Below are 21,959 nucleotides of genomic sequence, written 5' to 3' on the forward strand. Positions count from 1 at the left end.
GGGTTAGAGAAGACAGAGCAGAGACACAACAAGACACAGAAGCACTGACCCAGGAGTACTTTCTATGTTAAAGAACATGGAGCGGGTTGATTGCAGTAGTAGAGGATCATGTCTTGGTATGTTTGCACAGAGGACTGGGGATGGAATTATGTCGGCCCTAACATCGGCATCGACCACATTTTTTAACATATCGGTCCGCTAAGTAAAAATGGGGTGATGTTTTTGTCCATCTAGTGGTCCTTTGTGTCTTTGTTTAAAGAGGGGGAGGGGAGGGGGTTGGTCACGCAGTTTCTGTTCGGTGCATTGCAGCCTGGATTACGAGGTTTTTAAATGAACCAGTGTGGTTGTTTTTAAGGTGTCGAACTCTAGAATATAACTCACATTCAGGAATTCACAGTTTTCTGTCGATACAAAACTCTACAAAATTAATGTAAATGCGCGCCTCACACACACACTGTGACTTTAGAAGGATGTCCGTTCTGCCGGATGGTATTTCGGTGTATTGTAGTGAAGGGTTGCCTTAATGCAAACCCCGGCAGAAGACTTCAATTTCCCAACTATAGACTAGGGCTACACAATTAATCGCATTTTCAATATAATCGCAATTTAAAAAAACACAATTTTCAAATGGCAGAGGTCTGCAATTTTTGACTATGTAACAATTTGTGAATCAGACGCGTCCTTTAGTGTCTTTAAAGTGGGTTTGCTCCATGTTGAAGAGTAGAGAGTTGCAGGAGTGAGATAATCTAACTTTATTACTTGTTTTAGAGTTTATATAATCATATTGTTTTACCAGAAACTTTCAGGAATCTCACCATAGCATTAAGTTCTGGTCAATCAGTTTAATACATAGACTGGTTTATTGGTTGCACTTTATGTTCAACAAGAATTGATGTCCTAATCAATTAAAAGCTGTTCTATTGAATAATATTCTGATTAATAAAAAGATTCAAAGTTCTTGTTTTAAATGGTCCTTGTTTACAAAAAAATGTATCTACAGGCCAATATTTTTGTTGCTTGTGGTTTATGAAGTGAAAAGTCAAAATGAAATTGCAATTTTGGGTGAAATATATCGTAGACAGAAAGCAATAATTTCTGCTTCGAGTTGAGACGCAGCGGCTCTTTTAGCACCTGATCTGCACAGGGATGAAACGGATTGATTTGTTGTTTGTATATGTTTAAAAAGACATAAATAGTCCTTGTTTACAAACATCTTTATCTACTGGCAATTTTTGTTGCTTGTGGTTAATGCAGAGAAAAGTCTAAATCAATTTGCAGTTTTGGTTGAAATATATCGTAGGAAGAACGCAATCATTTCTGCTCCGAGTTTAGACGCAGCGGCTCTTTTAGCACCTGATCTGCACAGGGATGAAACGGATTGATTTGTTGTTTGTATATGTTTAAAAAGACATAATAAATAAAAAGACATGATAAATTAAACTTAAAAATAATCGCATTAAATCGCAACATTAAGATATAAAACTGCAATTAGGTTATTTTCCAAAATCGTTCAGCCCTACTATAGGCTTTTCCGTTGCTCCATCACGTAAAATCCCAACAAAATGCGTTAAAGTCTGAGGTCGTCCTCGGAGCCCGGCTGCTCTGACTCTTCCTCTCGCTTTCAGTTCAGCCTGTTCTGCTCATTCAACTTCGCGATAACGCCGTAACCGCTCGCCTGATTGGACGGAGCAGCAGCCGCTCACATGGCCGACGGGGACCAGGAACGTGGAGAAAGAGGAATTTACACGCCGCCGCCTCCTCGTCGTTCCTGTTGCACCACTTGGGCCTGTAGTTGTGGATGCTTCCTGAGCAAATCAGGTCTGAATGTGACGTCAGGATACGCTTCGTGTGTGTTTAGGCGCGACCGCGCGTGGAAACTTTTTATAATTTTAACGGCTTTGCTGAATGTTTTTACACACGCAGGGGTGGAAAAGCTCATCGTGCGTGGCGACGTGTCAGCTTACAGTAACCGGACCGTTGAGTCTTTGTCAGTTATCAGATGAAGGGTGCAAGAAAAAGACCGAACGCAAGAAGTCACACAGCCCCAAACGCTAAACCTGGCCTGACCGTATGACTGAACCGTGACTGAATGACCTCTGTGTTTGTGTCTCCATGGTTACAGGCGTGTCAGTGAGGGATGCCGCCAGCATCCAGCTGCGACTGCCCCCACCTGGACTGTGTGGGGGAAATCACCAAGGAGGAACTCATCCAGAAGTCCCATGTGAGTGAATAAACTACAATTAACTGTAATCCATGGTCTTCCCCGCCCCCCTCTTACTTTTGATTACTAAACATCTAAACTCTTTATTTCAGGGCCAGTGTCAAGACTGTAAAGTCAGGGGGCCGAACCTGTGGGCGTGTTTGGAGGTAAGGAGATGTTTGCTGGGACAGATGTCGATCCGACTCCGGGACTCCGTACCTCCATGAGCATTTTGTCCCATCACAACCGTTTTCTTCAATGAATTTTATTAAGGTTTTATGTGATAGACCAACAGAAAGTCCTTCATCATTATGAAGGGTAAGGAATTCAACATCTTTTAGAGACAAAACTGTAGAGAGAGCTGCGTTCGTTTGTATTAAGTTCCCATAAGTTTGAGGTTTCTTTGCTTCATGTCTCCCAAGTTTGCCCATATAGACACTGTCCATTTATATTAGCAAAATACATAGTCATTTAATCTGGATTTCACCCCAGACCTCCATTTTTGGTTGGCTCATTCTAACAGATGAGTGTGTATTTATCTAAACCATCTCAGTGTAGATCTCACGCCTTTTTGAATTCGCTTAAATTATTCCCCTGAATTTAGCTCCATTCATTTTCCCATTGACTCTTGTCTCCCCGTCTCCAGGAGTAGACAAGATTTCCACAGCATGACGGTGTCTCTAACGCGTTTCACCACGGGGAGGGCAATGTATAGTGTTAGTTTTCTTCTACAAATGGCACAAATATGCCAAAAACTGTTGTTTTTTTCTGATTAGAGCTCTTTCTTCCTCATAGCTGGTGTGTCCCCCTACAAGACTACGATTATTTTTTGCCAGTTCTCCATTTAGGTCTGATTTTAGTGGATTGGAGGACTTGTAGTTGTCCTGCGGACACATCTTGGTAGTTTTATAGTTGTGCAAAAGCCCTTTTAATTTTTGGGTGATAAATGGAAGTGGGATCTGTGAGATTTTTATTTTTGTTGTGTTCTCAGCGTAATGAGGGGCTAAAAAAACAAATGGACAATCATAATTATTTGTTACTCTGGGTTGCTCTATCACATAAACTACAAAGAAAGTGCAATATGTGTGATGGTGACATGACAAAATGGTGAGAAAAGTGTAGGGTGTGCATGCTTTAGTACGGTATTTTGCTTCCTCTTAATCTCTTTTTATGTTCGGGTGCACTGACTCTACCGTGTTTCCTCTCTAGAACGGCTGCGCGTATGTCGGCTGCGGAGAATCCCATGCTGACCACAGCACAGTCCACTCACAGGTGAGACGTCTTTATGCGTTTAAGCCGGTCAAAAAGATTACTATTGAGGCGATTTTTTTTAAAAACGATTGAAAGAGGAGAGGACTATGGTACAGAAAGAGAGGAGGAAGTCCCAGAAACAAATGCCACGCCTGAGACCCAGGAGCCATTACTAGCGATGAAACCGTCTCCAGTTCTGCATGTATTTTTCAGCATCATCTCCCTTTGATGGCGGGCCCAGCACGTGCATCCTTTTAGCCTTTTTATTTTTTTTTTGAAGTGCACTGAACTGACGCTCTGCCTAGATCTCCATGTTCAGTTCAGTTTCAGCAGCAGATCATCCATTATTAATTTCCAGTCCTCAGGGAGGTGGGGGAGATTCAGCAGCTCTGCCGGCTCCATGGTTACAGTATCCACTCCTCCTTGCTGCTCTGCAGTCTGCTCAGCTCCTTGTTTTCTTGACTGAGACTTTTCCCCTCCAGATCATTAGGGCTAAATGGGGTCAGGAGCAAAGGGCGATTTTTAGAAATAAAATTGCTCCGCCTTGTACTTTTAGCATCAGTGTTCATCGCTTCTGTCAGGCTGTGCAGATTTGAAAGGTATCTTCTTTAGAAGACGGCTTTTATACGTTTTATTGGACCGCATCTGTAAATCTTGTACGACTGCAGACTTTTTTTTTAATGCTTTTTGTGCAGTTATTGCTCTGAGGGGGGAAATCATTTGGATCTTAGTTGACTACACTGCAAAAACGGAACTTCAAATAAGTAAAATGTTTTTACACTGCAAAAACGGATCTAAAAATAAGTTAAATGTTCTTAAAATTAGTGTTTTTGTCCTAGATTTGAGCAGGTAAATAAGATTATATGCCAATGGAATGAGTATTTTGACCCCTAAAATAAGATAATTAGATATACTGCACTTAAATTAAGATGGAGATGAATTGTTCCTATTTTAAGTGCAAAAAATCTTATTCTATTGGCAGATCATGTTATTTACCTGCTCAAATCAAGGTAAAATACACAAATTTTAAGAACATTTTACTTATTTTTAGTTCAGTTTTTGCAGTGTAAAATTAGTGTATTTGTCCTTGATGTGATTGGTAAATAAGGTGATTTGCCAATAGAATAAGATTTTTGCATTTAAAATAGGAACAACTCATCTCCATCATCTTATTTTAAGTGTCTACTTATCTTATTTTAGGGGTCAAAATACTCATTCCATTGGCAAATAATCTTATTTACCTGCTCAAATCAAGGACAAATGCACTAATTTCAAGACATTTTTACTTATTTTTAGTTCTGTTTATGAAGTGTCCTCAAATCAAGGACAAATACACTAACTTTAAGTAGATTTTAATTATTTTTAGATCCATTTTTGCAGTGTACATCCTGTTTCATGTTTTAGTCTCCAATAATTGGGTCTGCTGATGAAGCCGTAGCGGCAGAGGCTAGCACCGAGATTAGATTAGTTAAGGTTTATTTTTCTCCCCCCTTCATCCATCTGTCCATCAACAATCCTGAGAGTTATGAAAATTTTAGATTGGAAAAGTATGAACCATGTTTGCAGAAAGGACCTCGGGCCGTTCGTCCTATTTCTATTTTATGGGTGATGAGAGCAGAAGGCTGTAGAGTGAGGAGCGATGTTTTCATTTCGTAGACCAACTGAGCATGACAAAAAGATTTCGTTTCCACATCTCAAGCTAAGTGACGACAACGTCAAAGCAGTTGACAGAAACAAAAAGCATTATAAGGGTTGGTAAAGAGGCTTATTTATTGTACAGTAGTAGTAAATATGCCATGTAGAAATTCCTGTTTTGCCTCATGCATTTCCCTTCATGAATGTTTTAAATTTGGGTACTGTGCTCCATCTGGTGTGTCGCCTTTGCCAAATCTGTCCTGCCCCAATGCGCAAAGGCTAATGGACTCCCTTATGAATAATACAGAATCTGCTGGTTGGCTGCTGCTCGCATTGTTTGACTGCTGCTGTGTGTCAGAGCAACAGTGGGTCAGCAGATCTCGGACGTTTTCCTTAACAGCACACAGCTGCCTCCACCTGTTCATACGCGCAGCCAGAGACTAAAGGCTCAACTCTGAATTTAGTTAAGCCCTTTGTGTTACGCCTGTAAATCCGCTTGTCTTATTTGGGTCAAGTCAACAAGTCACAGCACTTGGTCAAGTGCAAGCCTTTAAGTTATATATTCACGTTAAATGAAAACAAACTCGTAAACCATCCGGCTGTTAAATGTCATACAGGAACATTGGCCAGGTCCAGGTTTTTTTTTTTTTTTTTTTTTTTTTTTTTTTTTCAGATTCACAACAGATCACCTTAAGGCCCTTGAAAACACCATCCAATTAGTTAGAATCCAGATTAATGTCAGACCAGTCTAATCCCAAAATGGGTAAATACGAATTTTTAATATATATATATATATATATATATATATATATATATATATATATATATATATATATATATATATATATATATATATATATATATATAATATGGGCTGAACTATTTTGGAAAATAATCTATTTGCGATTTTTTTTTTTTTTTTTTTTTTTTTTTTTTTTTTTTTTTTTTTTATGACATGTACAAACAACAAATCAATCTGTTTCATCGCTGTGCAGATCAGGTGCTAAAAGAGCCGCTGCGTCTCAACTCGAAGCAGAAATTATTGCTTTCTGTCTACAATATATTTAACCCAAAATTGCGATTTCATTTTGATCTTTTCTCTGCATTAACCACAAGCAACAAAAATGTTGGCCTGTAGATAAAGATGTTTGTAAACAAGGACTATTTAAAACAAGAACTTTGAATGTTTTTATTAATCAGAATATTATTCAATAGAACAGCTTTTAATTGATTTGGACATCAATCAACAAACAAGACCAACAAACAAGTCTATGTATTAAACTGATTGACCAGAACTTAATGCTATGGTGAGAGTCCTGAAAGTTTCTGGTAAAACAGTATAATTATGTAAACTCTAAAACAAGTTATAAAGTTAGATTATCTCACTGCTGCAACTCTCTTCCCTTCCATGTGGAGCAAACCCACTTTAAACATTTTACCAACACCTAAAGGACTGCAGACCTCTGCGATTTGGAAATTGCGTTTTTTGTTTTTTTTTATTGCGATTTATATTGCAAATGTGATTAATTGTGCAGTATATCTGAATAAATATTAAAGGAACATCCTGTTTTTCCTCTCCGGGCTGCGTTCTGATAAATAACCAGTGCGTCTCTCACCTGCAGTAAACACCTGCAGTAAACAAGGACACCAGAGGACTCCTTTAGAGCCATCTAAAACCTCAGGAACCTCAAATATTTCCTTGCACACTACACCATATCTTTGTTTCAAACACTTGGCTCCTTTTCAGAATGACTCTTTGATTGGTTTAGTTTGCCACCATGTTGTGATTAAAATAAGTTTTTAATGGGAAAACATTTTCCTTGCAGGAGACGCGGCACAACCTCACCGTGAATCTGACTACGCTCCGAGTGTGGTGCTACGCTTGTGGCAAAGAGGTTTTCCTGGAGCGTAAATTAGGACCTCACTCTCCCCACGCCATCGTCAAACCTCTTCCCTCGTCCCAGAATGCCTTTCAGGTACGAGCCCACCTGCAAATTATTAATTTTCTTTTAAACCCCCTCAGGTAACGCTTTATAATCCTGTTGAAGCTGAATGTGGGCACCAAATTCTGCAGAGGAGCTCAGTTTATATTGGATGCATACGTTGCTAGATTGTTACACAAGATTCAACCCTTGCAACAACGTAATTGCTCCTATTTGTTTATTGAATAACTTAAGACGATGTTCTCTGTGGATGATGTCGCTGCAGGATGACGGCAGGACACCCGAGAGCCCAAGCTCTCTGAGACTGCCCTCTAATGCAGGTTATGAAGACTTGGACATGGAGACGGAGGAGGAGGATGAGCTGCGGGCCAGAGGTGAGCGCCCCAAATTCTGGTTTTAACTTCTCCCAAGCAAATGGTTTTAAGAAGTCGCACTCTTCTTTGCAGTCCATTCAGTAATTAAAGCTAAAGTTGGTTTCTCCTGTTCACAAACATTTTTTTTGCTATACTGGGTGAAATAGTCCTTCCATCCTGACAGTAGTCGATACGTTGCATATATTCAGAAAAAAAGAGGTTAAAAAAATTTGCTCTATGTGAGAGCTGCAGGCCTGTAAAAACTGACCAATCCCTGCCATTCGGTCCATAGAGTTTTGGTGTTTCTCTCACTGCTCCTCAGTTCGAAGAGTTCCCGGGGAATCACCTTATCTCTTGGTTGTCCCACATGCCAATCATTCTGACATGCTCACATAAGACCAGTGTGTGCGCACGATCCTTCTTAGCTCCGCTTACTGGCTGCGCACTTCTATTGTTTTTGTATCTGGTTAGCTTAGCGGTTAGCTTCGGTGTTAGCCGTTCATTGTAGCTCCCGTTGCTCTCGCCGTATACGTTTTAAAACAGCTGAGAGTCGCAAGAAGCTAACCGTGTCCAAGTTTATGAGGAGAAGAGGAAGGCCTCAGTAGAAAGAAATAAGACCAGAGTGGATTTTGAATATTTTTTTTTTTCTCGGGATCTCCCTGAGAAACGGAAGAGCAGGTAAGACGGCCTTGCGCAGTTATTCTAAAGGGGACTTGGGGAAACTTCTGGAAATGTTGCAGACTGTAGCTTTAAAGAGAAGCGTTTTTGTTTTTAAGAATAATTGCATCCTACATTTTAATCTAAATTCAAATATAAACACGTGAAATGCACCCACAGTATGTTAGTACAACAATGGAAATAGAAGGAAGATGTGCCCTGACAACCTGAGCAATCTTCAAAGAACAGAAGCTGATGAGAGTGTTGCCTCATCCCGTCTCAAGTCTTCCATCAGTTTTACCGCAGCAGACGACCCAGAGACAAGTAATGAAGGCTCGGGGCTGAATTACTCAATGCTGTGGACATAAAACAGTCTTGGCTTTTTATTTTCATGTTCTACGTCTGATTTGATTTGACTCCATGAACTCTGCTGCGCTCCTGTTTCTGCCCAGTGACTGTAGCTGAAAGAAATGGACCAGTAAAAATGTCCATATGCTGCCTAAAATACTAACCACCTGTTCACTGTTTATTCTCAAAGTCATTATAAACATGGTATTAAAGTTAGCATCACCATTATTAGTTACATATTGATGTCGTCTAACTTTCTAACTAATTTGTTGAAATGTTTTGTGTCGCTGCCTGCCGGGATGACCCGTTCGCATCCAAGCTTTTAGTTCCTGCTGGAGGTTTTTAGATCACACATGTCCAAAGTGTGGCCCGGGGGCCGTTTGTGGCCCTTGTATTGATTTTGGGTGACCCCCCCAAACACGTTTTAACAAAGGTTTGGTCCACAAGCACAGGTGGCTGAATGCAGATGGAACCTTTTTTTAATTAGCGGAAAAATAGTTACAAAAATGTTAAAATCTTACTTTTAAAATATAATGTACAACACAAGGCATTAATCTTTTAATAACCACACATTCTCTTTAATTACATAATAAAAAAGGAGCTATGACATTTTGTTACTCAAATGCAGACTTTGGTGCATTAAAATAGGCTTTAAATTAATTTATTAAAAATGGCTAATTACAGCAAGTGTTTTCAAAGAACTGACCCAAATCCTGTTCGCACACTGCAAGACCAGAAATAGTTCAGTTTATTATTATTATTATTATTATTATTATTATTATTATTATTATTATTATTATTAATAATAATAATAATAATAATAATAATAATAATAATAATAATAATAATAATAATAATAATAATAATAATAATGAAGGAGTCAAATTAAATCATTAAAAAGTATTTTGCAAACTGGATGACCATCCTTTAATGCGACACATAAGAAAAAAAACCTTTTTACCTGTGGATCTACAATGATTTACACTGTCATTTCCTACAGAAAACCTGATTAATTTGTTTATTTAAAATTATCATATTTTTGAGAGCAAGTAAAAAATTAACATCATCACTTTTTTCAGCCAGCGTCGTCACTAGTTTTATTTTTTTTTACCGTTGTTCTGGGGTTGGGTCGCATGTTTCACATGAAACACGTGTGCTGGCTGCTTTTTATGCTCGCAAGTTGTTGTTCGAAAAGATGGACGTTGCACCTTCAGGCATCTGGAAATTGTCCCCCAGGATGAACCAGACCTTTTTTAGAGGTCAACAATTTTCTTCCTAATATCTTAGCGGAGCGCTCCATGATTTTGTTTCCACACAAGGAAGCAGCCGGTTTGAAGGGGCGCCGTAAAATACATCCACAGGTCTGCTTTCAGTTTCCAGTTAACCTGTGAGAAGCTTACACAGCCTCCTGGGCTCTTCCAGGTTGTTTAAAGGCGCTGTAGCCTTTGTGTATGGAACACTTTTGAATTTTAAGAAAGTCATAAAACAAAGCTAAAGGTTCGCCTCTGATTTAGTGCCATGGAAAACAAAGGGAAAATGAAACACTTTTTTTTCTGTGTCTGCTGTAAAATATTAATCCCAGAAACAGAGCTGGCCTTGTGTGAACGCACCCAGACTTTCTATGTGCCACGCCTTTCCGGACGTAACTCCTGAGACGCTTGTTTGTAACTCCCGGTTTCGTCCTCTGTCCCCTTCAGGTCTGACGGGGCTGAAGAACATCGGCAACACCTGCTACATGAACGCCGCCCTCCAAGCCCTTTCTAACTGGTGAGGCCCGTCTGCATCCACCTCTGCAGATGTTTTCTCTCTGTTACTTTCTTTCACACTTTCAGCACTCCTTTTTTATGTTTCCGTTTACTTATTTATTTATTTTTTTTATGTAAGGCATTGCCTACCTGCTTCTTGCCGACTGTGAGAAACAACCACGACTGTGTTCATTTGGGAGATTGATGGCCCAGTGCGAACTGGTGCAGTGCGCCACTAGAGGAGCCAGAATTGGCCTTTTTGTAGTTCCCTGTGGGATCTTGTGTTACAGATCGACTCCGGCTCTGTCCACTTCCCCCGTCTTTACACTGCAAAGAAGGGAACTAAAAATAAGTAAAAATTTTCTTGAAATTAAGGTATTTTTTTCCTTGATTTGAGCAGGTAACTAACACTATTTGCCAATGGAATAAGATTTTTGCACTTAAAATAGGAACAATTCATTGCCATCATCTTATTTCAAGAGCAGAATTCCTAATTGTCTTATTTTAGGGGTAAATATACTAATTCCATTGGCAAATGGTCTTATTTTGCTGCTCAAATCAAGGCAAAATACACCAATTTCAAGAAAATCTTATGTGCTTTTAGTTCCCTTTTTGCAGTGTATGCCTTTCTACCGCTTCCTTAGACTGTTGACAGATTCTCTTTGTTTAAGGAGCAGTCTTATGGGCAATTGCATAAAAAAAAGTTTTTTATTTAACATTAAATCTAAAGATGAGTAAAAATTAGCCGTCATAATTATGTTGAATGATTTGGGAACCTGAGTCGCGGCGTTTCAGGACGACGGACGTTTCCTGACACTTTGCTGTCCGTTTGTCTGAATGCTGCTCCACGCTGCAAAAACAACACTAAAATAAGTTAAAAAGTACTTTATTTGAGCAGGTAAATAAGATAATCTGCCAATGGAATAAGATTTTTTAACTTAGAATAGGACTCATCTCCATCAACTTATTTCAAGTGCAGTATATCTAATTATCTTATTTTAGGGGTAAAAATACTCCTTCCATTGGACGATGATCTTATTTACCTGCTCAAATCAAGGACAAATGCACTCATTTCAAGAAACTTTTACTTATTTTTAATTCTGTTTTTGGCAGTGCATGTCTTATTCATTTCCCGCTTTCACTGTTTCCCAGATTCTTGTTCGTTCAGTAGCAGCCAAACAACCTCCCTGACCTGTTTCTTGTTTCTTTTGGGTTTGTTTTGATGTTCTTTAGCTCTCGCCGACATCAAACATTTTTCCCTGCATGGGATAGTAGCTGTGGGAATTTTCATAATGCTCTGCAAGTGAAATACGCTTTTATTTACATTCATTAAGAAGTACAAGACAGAGCAAATATGGGAACAATTACAGGGAAATAAACCTCAGCACACCTCTTGTCTGACAATAATCTACTTTTTGTTTAAAAGCAGAATAAACTTAGTGGACGTTGTTTACCATGAATGATTTATTTATTTCTATTTTCTCACTGCAGCCCGCCCTTGACACAGTTTTTTCTTGAATGTGGTGGCTTGGTAAGGACGGACAAGAAGCCTGCCCTCTGCAAAAGCTACCAGAAGCTGGTGTCCGACCTGTGGCACAAGAACAGGTTAACATCTGTTTTATTTACTTTTTTATATGTTTTTCCTGTATTAATTACCTCTAAATCCTGGGTGCATGTAACATATATACCTGCAAGCCACATGTAATGACTCCTGGTGTTATTTCTAAAGAAAACATTAATATATAAGTCATGGGACCGTAATATTGCCGTATTAAAGCCGAATGTTTTTCTGTCATGTTTCAGACCCTCTTATGTTGTTCCAACCAACTTGTTCCAGGGGATCAAAGCCATAAACCCCATGTTTAGAGGATATTCTCAGCAGGTAGGACATACTTCACTCCTTACAGAGGTCTCCATCCCCATTATTTAGCTGCAATTTCAAATAAATTACCTTTTTAATTTTTTACAAGGTAACTGGCGATCGTAAAATGGAGGGGAAGTTATATTTGTTTTTTTTTTTTTTTTTAATAAAAAAAGAAGTAAAAATATGATCAATTTTACCAAATTAGTAAATAGAAAAAGACTAAAACATATCAGTCCTGTAATGAAACATGGTGGTGGCAGCATAATGCTTTGGGGGGTGCTTTTCTTCAACAGGGACCCTGGTAAGAGCTGATAGAGCCAAACACAGAGAAATAGTGGAAAATAAAACACACACGTGGTTATAATGTGACATAATGTGAAGATATTACTGGAGGATAAATATTTTTAGAAGGCGCTGTAGGTTCACAGAACACGTACAATATTAAGGTAACTCTCAAGGCAAAGTCTGCTGTTTGTTGTAAATCTTGTGAATTGAGTTTTATATAAAAAGTATATATTATTAGTGTTTTTGTGTCGTTAAATATGTTTGCTTATGTTTGTGTATAATGGGCATTATTGTAATGTTAATGCCCAGGCTGGCCATTATTGGTGTATTAGGGTCTGAAACCTGCGGATCCAGAGCCACAAGTGGATCTTTGGCTAAAAATGATAAAGAACCAACTAATGTAATATCAGAAGTGACTTGAGACCAGAAGTGGGCGGGGGAATCTGTCCCTGTGATGTGGGCGGGGCTTAGGGTTTGATGGAAGGGGTCTTCAACGATCTCTATATGTAGATATATTAACAGACCTCTCAACTTTTATCAAAAGTTAGGAGTGAGATTATGCTAATTTGGGGGCGGGGCTTGTTTGGGGGCGGGGCTAACCGGACCCTGGAAGAGCCGGTGGAGTCAACTCCATCTCATTTTTATCCCACCACCAGACAATGAAGTAGACATGTATTACTTGTGTTAAAAAGAGAAAGAGACATATTAATACTTTATTGTTCAGTTAATGGATTAAAACATAAATAATACACAATTGTTCAAATAATACTGAATAAAATTAAGTAGATTTTAATTATTGACCGAATTTTTATACTGTTACACATTCATCTATGGGTTGTTTATCATTGTAAATCTATAACCTGATTGGTGAATCAGGCTGAGTTTCATCAAGCCTTTATGATCCCCTCAGCAGCAACACTGAAGCACACAGAGGTTCCCGCTGCGTCTTTACGCACGATCCAGCTGCTGATGTCTCCCTCTTTTCAGCTCAATGCACTTCTACTGTTACAGTTTATAACATTCTCACCTTTCACAGCGACAGGTTTCTCAGTCAGTCGCCGCGCTGATCAGACGAATCTCTATTGCTCTCGTTAGCGCGCTCTGGGCGCACTGACGAGAGCGCACCTGCTCCGAGGGAAAGGAGGGGAGGAGCAAGCGCGGAGGCACAGAAATACGGTGCATGTAGTTAAAAAATGCAGAATTAATAAAAACGAAACTTATAAACAGACTAAGTGGCTTTTTTAAACTGCATCTGGTTAGCAGAACTGTTTTATTATCCAGCGTGCAGCCATGACTGGTTCTGAATGAACCGGTCATCTAGCAGCAGCTCTCCCTCCGCCTCTTCCCCTCCTGTGTACGCGGTACAGGACCTTACCGGCTCACTTTCACCACTGTTAAGACTAAAATTATTCATAACTCTGATCACTCTTCCTGCTGCTCTGTTAAAAAGAACTGCAGCAGGAATTACTGATGGCCACAAGCTGTGAAAGAAGCTGAAACAGCTCAGCAGAAGGCGGAGTTTTGTCGTCCGCAGCCCAGATGGGCTTTGTGATTTTTATGCGTGAGAAATGCCATGTTTGCGTGTGAAATGCCATGTGTTGCGTGTGAGCGTGTGAAGTTAGTGAAATGCGTGTGTCACACGGTCAATGCGTGAGAGTTGAGAGCTATGTATTAACAAACGCAGGTATAAGCAGGGTTTTTCATGGAATAATTGCATTAAATTTCCACATCAGAACAACTCTAAAAATACCAGTAATGTTTATTTTCCACATGTGTTTCTTTTCAATTTGTTGGAAAGTATGTCATTATTTTACATAATTTTCCACAAATATCAACATCCTATAGAAAAAAAATTATCCATCTCCTTTTCTTTTTTTTTTTTAGATATTTTATGTTACAACCTAATAAGAGGAAATTTAAAATGACAGCAATATTTATCAAACACTACAAAGTTGTCTTTAATCAGATTATCATGTAACATTTATGGCTCTGAGCCACTTTAATTTAGCTGGACTGTGTGCAAAAATGGCTAATTTTCATTACAAAGGTTGCAGCCCCCTGCTTTAGATCTAATTAAGTCATATAATTATGACTTAGTTTTTGTTTTTTTTTGTTTTATGAGCAGGAGCCTAAATCCCCCAGTTAAAAATCCAGGAATTTTTACTACTTTCAAGTTAAGAACTCAAAAATGATCATTGTAACCCGAATCCACGCCTTAACAATAACAGGATTTGTGTTGATGCTATTTTTAAGAGTAACGCTGCATGTATTAGACACGTAGAGAATAAAACAGAAAGTTTTAGTTAAAGCTCGTCTCGCCTTCAGCCGGAGCGAGCGAGTCAGGACTTCCCAGGCCTCGTAAATCTGCTCCTTTCCTCCTGCTTGGCCAAAGTTTGTTTGGAGGAGCGGTGAGGAATATTCATTTGTCACGCCACGCTGAGCCTTGAATTTAGCATCGCTATGAATAAAGATAACAGTCCGGCTCCTGGGAGGAGGAAGTTAATTTGGCTTGAAGGAGGAGATTGGATTTCTGAGGTTCGTTAAGTTTGATTACACGTTCGCCGGTGTTCGGTTTCGGATTCTCTGATCCAGAGTTGGCACGAACGACGAGGAAAAGTGGTTTTAGTTTGTAATTTCAGAAGAGTGTCTCTGGGAAGGCTTCACTCCGTCGGCTAAGAAGTGATGCTTTGCTCTATTTTAAGCTCATGTTTCTGTCGGTGAGAGTCAGATCTTACTTCCCTGACGGAATCTGATACATCCCCAAAAGTGACGGCGTTTTCTGTCTTAATCTGTGTCGGGCCGTTAGGATTCCCAGGAATTTCTGCGCTGCTTGATGGACCAACTTCACGAGGAGCTGAAGGAGCCTGTGTCGGAGCCCTTCGACCCGTCCAACAGCGTCGCCGTGGACGACGTCCCCGAGGAGGACGGCCGCAGCCAGTCGGACAACGACTTCCAGTCCTGCGAGTCGTGCGGGAGCGGCGAGCGCGCCGCCGACAACGAGGCGCCGTGCAGCAACGTGGCGATGGAGAACAGCAACGAGGCCGAGACGCGCATCCTTGAGCAGGAGGAGATCCAGGCCAACAGGGAGTGGCAGAAGGAGAAGAACATGATCAACGACCTGTACCGCTCCGGGGTTAACGGGGCGGACATCGATAAGGACGTTGACACCGCCACGGAGACCACGCCCATCATCAGCAGCCAAGGAGCCCTCAAGGTTCAAGGCAGGACGTCAGGTAATAAAGTACGGAACTAAAAATAAGTTACATTTTCTTGAAATGAGTGTATTTGTCCTTGATTTGAGCAGGTAAATAAGATGATTTGCCAATGGAATGAGATTTTTGCACTTAAAATGGGAACAACTCATCTCCATAGTCTTATTTAGAGGGCAGAATATCGAAATATCTTATTTTAGGGGTCGAAATACTCATTCCATTGGCAGATAATCTTATTTACCTGCTCAAATCAAGGACAAATACACCAATTTCAAGAAAATTTGACTTATTTTTTGATCCGTTTTTGCAGTGTATAGGAATGTTTCATAACGCCCTGTCGTGATTTCCTCGTAGAAGTACTCCTACCTCTTCAACTATGACAAACAAAGGTCTATTTTGGAGATTCTTGTGATAGATCAGCACAAACATACCTGCTGTTTCCCTAAAGCAATCTGAAAGGGTTGGTGTAATTATGGATTGAGTCTAAATCGGTACCATTAGAAGTACCTTCTGAAGCTTTTTGACTTTGGTTTTGGTCTAATGGGAGCAGAGCACCGTCCTCTGGGCTTGCTGTGTCCCTGGCGTGTGTTGTGGAAAGTTTCCACATCAAGGTTTGTTGCTTTCTTTAGATAATGGCTTGTTGCCGCTCATCTATAAAGGTCATATTTGTGGCGTGCTCGACTGATAGTGGGTTTTTTTGTTTGTTTCATGCTTAGGTAAACTTCCATGTCTTGTTAGGTCTGCGGTTGGTCCATTCTCTCTGTCTCTGTGTTCAAATGTTGAGACGTTCGAAGCTTTGATTGTCGTCTTATAACCTAACCCTTCTTTAAGCAGCTACAGCTCTGTCTGACCTGTCTCCTGTGTTCCTGATTGGATCAACGTTATGCTGTTTGACTCGTGGACGTTCTCTAACAAACCTCTGAGGCCTTTTTAAAGAACAGTCGGATTTGTAATTGGATAAATTACACACAGATCGTCTCTACCTACAAATTTATGAAGGCAATCAGTTGCACTTGACTCTATTTATGGGTATAAATTAGGTTTTTATGTGTAAAACATAAAAAAATGCATTGTTTTCCATTTACTTCACAATTATGCAATACTTCATGTTGGTCTATCACAGGGGTGTCAAACATATGGCCCGCGGGCCTGTTCCGGCCCGCCGAACAATTTAGTCCGGCCTGCTGGCTAAATGTATTATCATTATTCAATTTTTATTTTATTTTTTATCCAGTGTCCTGTCTGGCAATGTGGCAATAAGAATTAACTTGTCTTAATGCCAAAAAGAGCTCATCAGATTTGACTTTCACAAGTGGAGCAGTACAGCTTTTGCCATAGTGCTCCGCTCGATTTATGAATGTGAATAGTTTTATTATGATTCATGCGGGGAATATCTCAAATGATATGGACACTACAATGGGAAAGTAGGAGAGCAAAGGAAGAACAAGAAGATCAAAAGAAAAGGTGAAAGAAAGAGGAGATAAAAGGAAGAGAATGATAAAAATAATTATTGAAAAAAACATGTACTTAGTTTAATTGAACATCTGCAGTTCTTATATTGTCCACGAGGGGCGCTGTGTTTTAATCAGCAGATGGTAGCACTGAGCTTCAGATGTGGAAAATTGATTTTAAATAATTTTTTAACTTTTATCTGTTTGATATATTTTGTCATGTAGGACAGTGTCTTTAAGTTCCAAAAAATGTGAATAAATGTTTTTCAACATTGTATAATCACTGTGATCAGTTCTTATGCATAATGCACAAGTAAATGTTTAACTGAGTAAAAGTATTGTTGAAATTGCACATACTTTTCTTAAAAACGCTGAGGTTATTCATAATATATTGTGTAAAAGTGAAATTCATTTAATATAAAAATCATCAACAAGTCCACTTTTATTAGTTCTATTTAATCTTGCAATGAGTTAACTCGTGTGGCCCTCTTGAGATCAGATTAAGCTGAATGCGTCCCCCAAACCAAAATGAGTTTGACACCCCTGGTCTATCACATAAAATCCCAATAGCGTTCCAGTTTGTCGTTGTGTAACATGACGAACTGCTGCAAAGCGTCAATGCCTTCGGATGGCTCCGTAAATGTGCGATCTTCACCGCCGTTTCCTCTCCTTCAGATTGCTTTTCCGATATCCAAATGTGCAACATCACAAGACCCCACAGTCCAGTCGCTGCGGAAGGACATATTCCCAAAACGTCCAGCAGCCCTCCCAAAGCTACGTCTGGATGGCTGAACTTAAACCCCGCACATAAGAAAGGTACGCATCGTTTCATTCATTTCACAGTGAGGGTTTAAAAAATAAATAAAATAAAATAAAATGTGAGTGGGATTGGCAAACTGTTCCCACATTTATGCCTCTCTTGCTCCTCTCAGCGGTCACCACGTTCTCTCCCCCGAGGAACAAGCGTCAGAAGAAATACCGCAGCGTCATCTCAGACGTCTTCGACGGGACCATAGTCAGTTCGGTTCAGTGCCTCACCTGCGATCGGGTCAGTGTGGCTGTTGTTTTTATTTCATTTTTTACCTCTTTATCCACACGCAGGTCCCCCAGTTACTTAATATGTCCAAAAAAATGATGAGAAATTAGTAAAGTTTTAATATATAAAGATACAAAGGTTCTCTTGTTCTCCATTTCTGAAACCGAACGACACTAATGACAAAGAGCTGGTTTGACGTAAACATTGAGATAACGACTGCAGTGATGATCTCCCTCCATATTTATCATCTCCGCCGCTAAAGATAAACATCTGCTGCAGTTAGATTTACATCCAACAGAACAAATATACTATGAGCATGCAGAGTTTGATACTTGAAATATAATATTCTACAAGACAAATCCATAGTCTGCATCATTTCTCTTTTTGTTTAAGGATTTTCTGTCGTGAAGCTGTATTTATTTAAGTCTTTTTTCTTCCTTTTCCACACTTATTGACATGAAAAGCATTAAAATAAAGGCATGAAAATATAAACGTGGGTATTTCTAAAGCCGGTTGAAGGTTTCCCTGCATCCTCTCTGGGCTCCAACAACGTCAGCAGCGCTGAATGTCTTACCGTGTGGCTGCAGGTATCCGTGACCCTGGAGAACTTCCAGGATATCTCGCTGCCCATCCCGGGGAAAGAGGACCTGGCCAAACTGCACTCGGCAACCCACCAGACCTCCCTGGTGAAAGCCGGCTCCTGCGGGGAAGCTTATGCCCCTCAAGGCTGGATAGCATTCGTCATGGAGTACATCAAAAGGTTTGTGTAAAAACGAGTGCGCCGGCCGTTACCCGTATGTGTTGTGTTCTGTAAGCTTTTGCCAAATTTAAGTTTTTTTTTTTGTGTGTGTGTGTGTTTTAGCTGGTTCTGGGGTCCAGTGGTTACACTACAAGACTGCCTTGCTGCTTTCTTTGCCAGGGATGAACTAAAGGGTGAGGGAAATCAGGAGGGGAAAAAAAACTGTCTTCACGTCCAGACGAGTCCCCGTTTTTTAACACGAGTCTTTTTGTTTTCAGGAGACAACATGTATAGCTGTGAAAAATGCAAAAAGTGAGTCCTTTTGAGTAAATTTTTGCTTTTCCCAAACTATTTTTTGCTACAAGGAAAGAAAAACAAAAACGAAAAGAAACAAACCCTGAACCTATAATCTTAATGATGTTTTCCTCCCAGGCTACGAAACGGAGTCAAATTTTGTAAAATGCAGAATTTGCCAGAGGTGCAGACAATTCCTTTAACCACCATCCTTATCCATTATTCTCAGGAGCGTTGTCTTTCTAAAAAACGATTAAAAACGACCTCCCTCTGCCGCAGATCCTGTGCGTCCACCTGAAGCGCTTCAGGCACGAGCTCATGTACTCGACCAAGATCGGCACCCACGTCTCGTTCCCACTGGAGGGCCTGGACCTGCAGCCTTTCCTGGCCAAGGACGGCGCCGCCCAGACCACCAGCTACGACCTGCTGTCCGTCATCTGTCACCACGGCACCGCCAGCAGTGAGTGGGGCACGCTTTGCACGGGGCGGTCCGTCCGCAGCACTGAGTTATATAATACACTGGAGTGCTAATCGCCCGCTGTTAGAACGAGTCGCTTTGAAGCCACCAGCCGCCATATTGGTCCTCCTTATTTTCCCACAGTAACTAGGGAATATGTGCGCTACAGCATCGAATAACGAGGATTTTCTCATGTTCAGGGGGGGCTTAAAACTTTTAAAATGTCAAATGCCATAAAGTTTTATGTTATGTTCTAAAAATATCAAGTACTGAGAAAGTCATGTGCTGAAATATTTTGCATTTTATTCATTTAAATATATATGTTTATTAGTGCTGTCAGTTAAACGCGTTAACGGCGTTAACGCAAACCCATTTTAACGCCGACAATTTTTTTGTCGCCGCGCGTTAAAACACACACACTGTTCCCTAATGTTTTTTCCCCAGCCGCGCTCTCCAGACTGTGTTTCTTTTACCCTCGGCGCTTTCCGTAGTTTCAAGAGTGCTAGAAAACTGTAGCAAAACACACCCGCCCCGAAGGGTTTCTTTTACCCTCGGACACATGCGACTTTGGGCTTCTTTTTTCTAAAAGCGCTTCTAAATTTCATGAGTCACGGGTTGCGTTTTTTTTTTGGGCACGTTTCTGAAAGTGAAATCGCTTATTTGGGCTCTAAAATAAGTGACGAAACAGCGGTTATTATGAGACCTGGTGCAGATCACCATTTTATCAGACATTGGTTCTGAAGATGAGCTTTTACACGTTGATAAAATTGCAGAAATCCAACCCATAAACACCAGGATGTTTTCATTCCAATTCTGAAAAGTGCTTGAAAAATAACATAAAAATATGTTTTGTACAAGCATGCATTTTATTAGTGTCATTTATTGCAAAATTGCACATTAAAATGCCCAAACAGGCTTTTACACTTTCAGAAATAAAAGGATAAAATATGCGATTAATTGCGATTAATCTCGAGTTAACTATCAACATTATGCGATTAAAATTTGTAATCGTTTGACAGCACTAATGTTTAACATTTATAAATATATAAATAATATACAAAAACATATATATATATATATATATATATATATATATATATATATATATATATATATATATATATATATATATATATATATATATAATATGAATAACATGTAAAATATTTCAGCACCTAATTTCCTAGTAGTTGATAGTGTTATTACATCCACTGACTGTAGAATTACCTGTGAAACGTTTTCACTCAGCCAGAAAACTGCTTGTTGTTGCAACCAAATCCTGTGGGATTCTGTGAGAGTAGGGAGTAGCAAGATGGCGGCCAGTGACTTCAGTTTTTCGGCAAAATCAGCACTCCAGTGTATTAAATAGCTCAGTGGTCGGCACGCGGCGTCCGTCTCACACGTCCCTCCGTGTGTCTCGTGTTCAGGCGGCCACTACATAGCGTACTGCAGGAACGACGTCAACAACCTGTGGTATGAGTTCGACGACCAGAGCGTGACCGAGGTGTCCGAGTCCTGCGTCCAGAACGCCGAGGCTTACGTGCTCTTTTACAAGTAAGACGTCAGAGCCGCCGGCCGCTCTCTCTGCCCGCGCTGCGGTTTTTTTTTTTTAAGACCGTTTTTTTTTTTTTCTTTCCATTTCACAGAAAGAGCAACGAGGACGCGGTGAGGGAACGCCGGAGGGTGTCGGGGCTGTTGAACATGATGGAGCCCAGCCTCCTGCAGTTCTACGTCTCGCGGCAGTGGCTCAACAAGTTCAAGACGTTCGCCGAGCCGGGCCCCATTTCCAACGACGACTTCCTCTGTGCGCATGGAGGTGCGTAAGTCGCTGAAAAACCCCGCTCCCCGGCTCAGATTCTGACCACCAGAGCCGACTGGAGCCTGTTTTTGTGACTGTGACTTTCAGCGTTTGTTTACAGAACAGATCATGCAGGGTTCCCACGGGTCCTTAAAAAGTCTTAAAAGGCATTGAATTCTGTAACATAAAACTGAGGCCTTAATTGGCATTAAAATGTCTTAAATCAGTCTTTCTTAGGTCTTAAACTTGTTACCAGGTCATAATTAGGATTTTATTTTTGTAATCCTTACCAAATAGTAAAATAATTGACACAATTATATATTTTTTTTAAATTTACCGAACGGCTCAATGTAACAATTATTGGTTCTGTCCCGATAGCGGAACCAATAAAAACTGTTGCGGCCGGACCATAGCTGCGAAAAAGAGTTGGCACTGGTTATGTTGTGGTTTTATAGTTTATTTTAGTAGGGAACAAAACTAATTTTGTGAATTCAGTACAGTAGTTGTTAAAAATATATCTGTAATTTGTGTGTTTTTTAGCTTTTTTCCTATATGGAATGTTTTTCAAAAATTTTAAATATGTTTACTGGGCCAGAAAGTAATGTTTTATCTTAAAATAAACATTTGGGTGAAGTTGTCGCAACCAGGTTTATCTTGTTTATCGTGAAGTTGGTCTTAACTTTTTATTTCA

At 40.0% G+C, this 21,959-nt stretch overlaps 1 protein-coding gene across 1 annotated transcript in view; it reads left to right on the plus strand.

Annotated features, from left to right (window-relative positions):
• Nucleotides 1-21,959, plus strand: part of usp33 (ubiquitin specific peptidase 33) — a 35,432-nt gene that overhangs the window by 7,227 nt on the left and 6,246 nt on the right. Inside the window, exons 2-19 of the mRNA XM_036138530.1 lie at nt 2,123-2,221; nt 2,314-2,367; nt 3,410-3,472; nt 6,913-7,062; nt 7,295-7,403; nt 10,085-10,154; nt 11,624-11,737; nt 11,936-12,014; nt 15,088-15,514; nt 17,620-17,760; nt 17,877-17,992; nt 18,568-18,740; nt 18,843-18,913; nt 18,998-19,031; nt 19,152-19,197; nt 19,293-19,473; nt 20,898-21,024; nt 21,117-21,286. Coding sequence (XP_035994423.1) covers nt 2,138-2,221; nt 2,314-2,367; nt 3,410-3,472; nt 6,913-7,062; nt 7,295-7,403; nt 10,085-10,154; nt 11,624-11,737; nt 11,936-12,014; nt 15,088-15,514; nt 17,620-17,760; nt 17,877-17,992; nt 18,568-18,740; nt 18,843-18,913; nt 18,998-19,031; nt 19,152-19,197; nt 19,293-19,473; nt 20,898-21,024; nt 21,117-21,286 — 2,209 coding nt within the window. The 5' untranslated portion in view covers nt 2,123-2,137. The remainder of the gene's footprint in view (nt 1-2,122; nt 2,222-2,313; nt 2,368-3,409; nt 3,473-6,912; nt 7,063-7,294; nt 7,404-10,084; nt 10,155-11,623; nt 11,738-11,935; nt 12,015-15,087; nt 15,515-17,619; nt 17,761-17,876; nt 17,993-18,567; nt 18,741-18,842; nt 18,914-18,997; nt 19,032-19,151; nt 19,198-19,292; nt 19,474-20,897; nt 21,025-21,116; nt 21,287-21,959) is intronic.

This window comes from Fundulus heteroclitus, chromosome 6 (genome assembly GCF_011125445.2).
Source record: "Fundulus heteroclitus isolate FHET01 chromosome 6, MU-UCD_Fhet_4.1, whole genome shotgun sequence".
Classification (NCBI taxonomy): domain Eukaryota; kingdom Metazoa; phylum Chordata; class Actinopteri; order Cyprinodontiformes; family Fundulidae; genus Fundulus; species Fundulus heteroclitus.